Source organism: Malus sylvestris, chromosome 13, assembly GCF_916048215.2.
Source record: "Malus sylvestris chromosome 13, drMalSylv7.2, whole genome shotgun sequence".
Lineage (NCBI taxonomy): Eukaryota > Viridiplantae > Streptophyta > Magnoliopsida > Rosales > Rosaceae > Malus > Malus sylvestris.
In genome coordinates, this window is record NC_062272.1 from 41,401,170 (window position 1) to 41,409,113 (window position 7,944).

Sequence of the window (7,944 nt, forward strand, 5' to 3'; positions counted from 1 at the left end):
ATGAAGATAAGAATGATAATCAGAAGAAAAATGATAGAGGTAAGGGTATCTCCACTCAGGGACCCCGTAAGACACATAATTTCAAGAAAAGTGGAGCGAGCTTGAGTTCTTCCAGTGGAGGATTTAGTGTCACAGGCCCGAGGAGAGGTGGAAGATTTGCTGGTGGACCCAGGTTTCAGAGACAGAGAGATTTTGGTGGTGCTGGTGGTTCTGGTACTCCGTTGTGCCGCCGTTGTAATTTCAGACATCATGGAGAGTGTAGGAGAAGTGGTGGTACTTGCTACATTTGTGGATAGATGGGACATAAGGCTGCTCAGTGTCCCCAGAGTCAGCAAAGATCTCAACAGTCTGCTATGCCACCTCCAGCGCCGATTCAGCAGAACTTTGGATCAGGTAGTTATGGTCAGACGGGTCGTGGTGGTGCTTACCACTATCAGGGTGATGTTGCTCCCTATGCTTCCAGACAGTATCAGTATTCCCAGGATCCTTATTCTCATACTGGGTATTCCCAAGACCCTGGAGGTTATACTTCTTATTCTTCCATGCCAGCTAGCGGGTCTCAGTGGCATCAAAGAGGTTAGCCCTGATAGGGATTTTTACTACTCATGTGAACAGGCTTAAATCTCCTATTTTACTTGCAAGAATCACAAGGTTATTGTAGTATAAACGGATCTCGCAAGGTCATCTCCACAGGGATTATTAAATAATTCGAACTAATCAGATTCCATTTAATTATTGTAAAGTAGAAATTGAAGTGATTGATTTTATAACCTAATTAAAATAAAAACGAAATTAATGAATTAAAATAAACAATCTGCAATATTAGAGCTAGAGAGAAAATAAAACAGTTTTGGGAGAATCAAATTAAGAAAGTACTAGGGTTCCACCATCACCTAGCAATCCTATGAATTTTTACCAATTACTTATGATCTATACATGCTACTTTGAAGGTTAGATTTTCCTAATTCATATTCTACTTGGAACCTCCAACATAGAACGTATATCTAACATGCAACCCGTCCGGACGTTCGGATCAAATCTGAACATGAAAGACTCCTTATGCTTTATGAAAATCCTTTGAAAAACCATGCAATCCTTAAGACGTGATATTCATCCTAAGTGAAATTACAATTATTAATCACAAGAAGCCAACGTCAATTTCAGGGAACCTTCCGACCAAAATTGCATCAAATTACTTTTCTAAAAATCCTAATGGTGATCAGGCATTAAAACAATTAGATAGTTTTTATCCCGGTGATTAACAATTCAAAGTACGCATGCAATCAATCATAAGAAATTAAATAAAAATCACATATTCATGCTAAGGCTCAAGGCTTCGCCCTAGCAAAAGAAACTAGTTCCGCATATTCATAATTGAAATCATAGAAATATCTCTTAAGAAAAGGATAGAAAACACCTTCAAGTAGAAAATCTTCAAAACCCTAGCCCTTCTCTCTGTCTCCAATATTGCATAAAATAAAGCATTCCTAAAACTGTAGACGGCTAAGCCATATATTAGCTAAGCCACCACACAAACCCTAGCAAACTACAACTAATAAAAACCCTAAATAAAAATAGTAAAATTCGTCTAAAATCTGAACAGCCACGTTTTGGCCCATAAGCTGCTCCAAAACTGGCCCAATATAGCTGGATTTGATGTTTGGAATATTCTGAACACTTTTCCAGAAGGCCACGAACCCATCCGAGGTCATCTTGGGCTCCAAAAACGTCATTTTCTAGCACTGCGCACTGCTTCTTTATTTCATCGCCAGAAAATAACCGCTTGGTGGAAAAAATCCCAAATTTTGATATGATCAAGCTAAGTGACTCACGAACGTCCTCCAACTGGAATTACTCCAAAATTCGTCCATTCGATCCTGTTTTGCTCCAGAGGAAGTCGAAAGTCCTATATTGAAAATACAATTCAAAGTATCAAAATTCTTCCAATATATTAACCAAAATATACTAAGATTAGGGTAAAATATATAATATAAAATCTACTCATCAAATACCCCCAAACTTAGCTTTTTGCTTGTCCTCAAGCAAATAAGACTCAAACAAAAATAAAAACTTAACAAACTAAACAACTAGCTAAAATTAACTGACAAAAATTTTCACCTTCAAAGTTGCAATCCATAGCAAATTTTAAAAACTAGAACATTTTTTCAAAAGTTCCAACCAATCCCACCATAGAGTCTAAGCCATTTAGAATCAATTAGAAAAGAATTCACAAACTTCCTTTGGTGTAAAGTGAACCAACATAGTTAAAGAGACTCGACTAAAACTCTTACCTCTCGTCATTCTTTATTTCACACTTTCACACATACTAAATTTAAATATAACTTTTTTTTTCATTTTCTTTTTCAATTTTTTTTTTCTCATGTATAACATTTATTTATTTATTTATTATTATTATTTTTTTTTAGTAACAGTAGTGGTCGTGCAATGTCGGTTCACTTAAGCTTTCGATCCAACCCATGTAGCGAGCTTTAGGTCAATGACTCCCAAACCACTAGGGCTTTAGAGCACTAGGTGTAGAACACCCCTAAGGACTTATTAACCCAAGCTGAAAAGGCTACGAAACCAACTAACCACCCTGCCCTATGCCAAAACTCTACCGTTTGACGCGAGAATCACTGCTGATTAGGCAGGACTGGCCCGGTTACTAGGTAAAACTTCGGGTGAGACAATTATTACTTTTTTTCACAATAATAACTGACTTTACTTAAAACAAAAATTAAAAATTAAAAATAACTTAGACTAAAAGCAAGTGTTTCAATCTCACTCCCCACAAACCATGTTGGTGTGATGTGCAAAGTTCAAAGTATAATTTATGAATTAGTGTCTAAGCAACGATAGATAGAAAAGACTCTAATGTGGGATTAACCTTCACCATGTCCATTTGTTCTAACGTTGAAAATAATCTATGGATATTAACTTAACAAGAATGAAAATTTTTAAACTGACCCAATAATAAAAAACTAAAATCGACTTTCCCACCCCCAAACTTATTTCACACTTTGTCCTCAAGGTGTGGAAACGAGAAGAAAACTAAAAGAACAAAATAATAAAACACAAAACTCTAGTGGACACTTTAAAAAAAAAAACGACAACACTATAAGAGAAAATAAAAAAAATAAAAAAAAAATAAAAAAAAATAAAATAACAAACAAAACCAAAATCAAAGAAAGAAGAACACCTGGCATGTATGTCAGCCCACTCGCAAAGGAACATTGGATTCCTTTCTTGGAAAGGCATGCAATTGGCATGCAAGTGGAAGGTGACGTGCAGCTGGCGTCAGGTTGATGTCTCTGTCAATCATCAAACACAGAGCCCAAACGGCTCTCTCCCCTCTCTTCAAACCGTGTCCTAGGGAGCCTAAAAGAGGAGGATGCGCCCACTTGTCATGCATCGGAAAGAGAAGCTCCATAGGATTCCAAATCAAGGGTTAATATCAACCCCATATGCCCATCGTCCTCTCTCTAGAAAATCTGAAAAGGTTTTTAATCTCTCTATTGTCTTCTCTCATTTCCCCATTTCATCTCTACTCCCTCTCTTTTTTCTCTCAGACCCCATATCTCTGCTCTCTCCTTCAGTACTCCCAAAAATGCAAAAACCTTTTCTATCTTCAGACAAACCAAATAGACTCTCGCGGATCTCTTCCCCTTTGCAAAACTCTCAAGCTCAGCCATCCATTCAAACCTCCATTTCACAACAACTCCTTCAACCTCTCTCTCTCTTTAGTAGCAGAAAATGTTATCAGTTCTCTCAAAAACTCAAGAGCCTTCGCTCTCTCTTTCTTACAAACCGTCCATTTTCCTCAACCTACGCAACCCGCTCATTCACAGCATTTCCTCGTACAATGAAAAATATCGCCCCGTCGCACCCTTAGCCAACCACACCCACAACTCTGCCATGGAAAAGATGGTACAATGAAGCACCACACGCCCCTTAAAGGTAATCATCGCCCTCGTCCTTTTTTTTTTTTTTTTCTTTTTTTTAATCTTTGAGTACTGGTTGATCACCATGGTCTGTGTATATTAGGAATGTGCCAAAGTCCATGACTTGAAAGCTCTGCAACGGCAATGACGAGGAACAACAGCAAAGACTGCAGATCCGGTTCCGGCGAAGGTAAAAATTCTTGTACTCCGTTCATGATGGATTCCATTCCGTGAGACCGTTGCTTCATTATACCTGCATGTAATTAAACTGGTGTGGTATGTTTGTAGAACAAGCGGATCCATGACCGATCCAAAAGAAAGAATGCTCAACTGAATATCCATCAGACAAAAGGCAGGACACATCGCAACAGCCATGACTTAGCAACCTTGAAGGTATAAACACTCATCCCGGCAGAAACTATGACTTTCACAATATTGTGTGGTTTTCAAAATTTTTTTTTCTATGTCTCGACATAGTCTCATATTGGTGTGCTCTTGTGCAATATAGGCGGATCACTGATAGATCCGAGGGAAAGAAAAGGGTGGACAAAGATCAGCTTCAATAGACAAACGGTACAAGCTGCCAAGAGCCCAGATCGGTGAATCTGGGAGGTAAAATTTTGTATCCTTGCAAGTGGAATTGTTGTAGATCTGGTAATAATAGCTGTACTCAGTTCTGTGGTGTATGGATCTGTGATTTAATTGTGCTTCCTCCATGCATCGCACAACTGAGCTGCAGAAAATTAACTGCTCTAAATTCTTTTTCTGTGCTGGATCTGCAACAATCTCCCCCAAACTTGCATCTGTGAATGATTGTTATGTTAACTGCTTTAAATTTCCAGCATAGTGTAGATGTGGTTGATGTGAACGTTAGACTTGCTGCTGGGTGCAGAATTCCAGCATAGGACGCGCTTTATTTTCCACGTTCGCACCCTGCAATTAACCAATATGCGTTAAAAATTAAAATCAAATCAAATAAACTGGGTAAATAAAATCAACCTGCAAACTTCCATTTTTTTGAATTTTTCGGTTTTTTTTTATATTAAAGAGAAAATCAAACGAAAATTAAAATTAGGAAAGAGTTTAGAAAAATTGGGTTGCCTCCCAATTAGCGCTTTATTTTAAGTCTGTAGCTAGACGTTGCTAAAGTTCGGTGGCTAGATCACTGGTTCCTTCAAAGTTGATGACTCGCCTACACCAAATTTCTCTATGCATGGTTTTAGTTGATGTGTGGTCACCTTCAATGAGAAATCTGTGCCCTTAGCCTTAATGTCCACATTACCATTCTGAAAAACTTTAGTAACCAGAAAAGGGCCTCTCCATCGAGACTCTTGTTTCCCTAGAAATGACTTGAAATCTGAACTTAATAACCACACTTTTTTACCAGGCTGTATTTTCTTAAAATTTGGGCTGCTTGGCAAATTTTCATGTTTTTTCAAAGTGTTAATTGGCTGGTCTTCATGTATCACCCTTTGCTGCTATGGTTTAGGATTTGTACAATCACGAGTTAAATTCGGGGGCTTTATGGACAGATGGTCAGTTGATGATCTGTTCATAAACTTGGCACTTGGTAAACCATCCAATGCATCAACACGCATGCATTCTTGCTTGTCACCTGAATGTATGCTTGCTTCAAACAACTTGAAAACAACAGTTTGATCTTCAACCTGGAATGTTAATGTTCCAGCTTCAACGTCAATAAGAGTCCGGGCTGTTGCCAGAAATGGGCGGCCCAAAATAATGGGCGTTGTCAAATCCTCATCCATGTCCAACACCATAAAATCAGCCGGTAAATATAAATTGTCAACCTTCACAATAACATCTTCAATGACTCCTCTAGGGTAAGTAATTGAACGGTCAGCCAATTGAATAATACTGGAGGTTGGCTTCAGCTCCCCTTCACCTAAACGTTTGAAAACAGAATATGGCATTAAGTTTACACTAGCACCTAAATCAATTAAAGCACTACTAAAATCACAATTTCCAATGGTGCAAGAGATAGTAAAACTCCCTGGATCTTTTTTCTTTAGAGGCAATTTATGTAACAAGACCGCACTGCATTGTTCTGTAAGAATCACTTTTTCAAAATCAACAAGCTTCTTTTTCTTTGTGCAAACATCCTTCAAAGATTTGGCATAAGATGGAATGTTCTTGATTGCATCAATTAACGGTAGATTAATTTGAACTTTAGCCAAAGTTTTCATAAAATCTGTTAACTGTTGATCTTTAGCTTTAGGTCTCAACCTTTCTGGATAAGGCATAGGGGGCTCGTAAACACGTTCTGCAGTTTTTGTGGAAGCTTCTGCAGTATTTTCGGATCTGTCTTGGGACTGCCCAAAATCTGCAGAAATTTCAGAATCTGCAAAAATTGCAGATTTAGTTTGGGGTAGTTCTGCTGCCTGCGAATTCCCAACAGAATTTTCATGTCTGTTGTTGTAACTTTTGCCAGACCGTAGAGTGCGTATAGCATTGCATTCTTCTCGTCCTCTTGGATTAGGTACTGTTTGACTAGGAAATGTACCCGGAGCTCTTTCTGAAACCTGTAAAGCAATCTGCCCCATTTGTTTTTCCATGTTTTTCACTGCTGCCTGTAGATTTTGAATTTCTTAAGTGGTAGTATTTGCCAATTTTTCAATTGCAACCTCCCAAGCAGCCTTAGGTGCAGCAGGTTGCTGTACCTGCTGTTGAAATTGAGGCCTAGTGTGCTGTTCCTTGTCCCACCTTAGATTAGGATGATCTCTCCAACCTGGGTTGTAGAAATTAGAATACGGGTCATATCTGGGACGTGGAAAATTATTAAATGAATTAACCTGCTCCGCTGTAAACTCCGGATAAGCATCTTTATGTGGACAGCTCAAAAAATCATGATTTGTCAAGCTGCAAATGTTGCAGGCAGCTTGTAAAGGCTGTTGTACAACAACTTGTGAACCCGAAATTCTTTGTAATAACATGTCAAATTTTGCATCAAATCTTTCAAGCTTTTTCTCCATTTTTTCAATTTGTGCCGACACGTATGGTGAACCATTTGACATCTCAAAAAAAGACCTAGATTGTGGCTGCTCAACTGCCCACTGCTGAGTATCTGCTGCCATTTTTTCAAATAACAAACAAGCCTCTTGTGCATTTTTATCTTTGTACGAACCTCCGCAAGAAGCGTTGACAAGAGTTTTTGTCGTCATATTCAACCCTCTGAAAAATATATGCATTTGATCAGTAGTGTTAATACCCGAATGTGGACATTTTCTAATCAACTCCTTAAACCGCTCCCATGCCTCATGAAACTCCTCATTTGGTTTTTGGGCAAAAGATAAAATCTGAGTTCTCATGTCAAGGGTCTTAGAAGCCGGATAATACTTGTTTAAAAAATTTTCACTAAGTTGTGCCCAAGTTGTAATGCTTCCAGATGGGAGTGTGAGGAGCCATCTCCTTGCCTGATCTTTTAGAGTGTATGGAAATAAACGCAGCTTAATAGATTCGGCTGAAAATCCCCTCACCAAAATGTTTTTACACCCCATTAAAAATTCTGCAATGTGCATGTTAGGATCATCAGATGATAACCCATGAAACGTAGGTAGAATATTCAACATGTGCTGTTTTATTTCAAATGCAGTCCCTTCCTCCACTGCCGGATATGTAATGCAACTGGGTATATTTGTTGTATGGGCTGTCAGTGAATCACCCAGGGGCAGACCTGCCTCTGGAATTACAAACGTCATTTTTTTCTTTGTTGTGCAGGTCCCCAGAAAAGACTGATTTCAGAAATGTCTCCTGCAAAGGACGAACCTTCTGCAAATTTTGCTCTCTGCGCTTCCTCCTTAAATTCTGCTCAAGTTCTGGATCAAGTGGAATCAATTTCTGCACTGTTGAACGAGTGCTGACCATGCACAGATTTCTGAAATCTGTACTGTTGTACTGTTGTAATCTGTAAAAAGAAATGAAAACGAAAATTAAATATTTTTTTTATATGTATAAACAGCAATAACTAATTGAAAATTTGATTCGT

General features: G+C 38.4%; 1 protein-coding gene and 1 non-coding gene across 2 annotated transcripts; one reads left to right on the forward strand and one right to left on the reverse strand.

Moving 5' to 3' along the window:
* Positions 1-6,547: 6,547 nt before the first annotated feature.
* On the reverse strand, positions 6,548-7,657 carry LOC126595492 (uncharacterized). The gene has a single exon (XM_050261768.1). The coding sequence runs from the start codon at positions 7,655-7,657 to the stop codon at positions 6,548-6,550; it is 1,110 nt and encodes a 369-aa protein (XP_050117725.1).
* LOC126598248 (small nucleolar RNA R71) lies at positions 7,166-7,270 on the forward strand. The gene has a single exon (XR_007614762.1). It is a non-coding gene; the product is annotated as a small nucleolar RNA R71 (small nucleolar RNA).
* Positions 7,658-7,944: the final 287 nt, after the last annotated feature.

Excerpts from the sequence above, each read along its gene's own strand:
- LOC126595492 (XM_050261768.1), bottom strand. The coding sequence starts at position 7,657 with ATGACGTTTGTAATTCCAGAGGCAGGTCTGCCCCTGGGTGATTCACTG.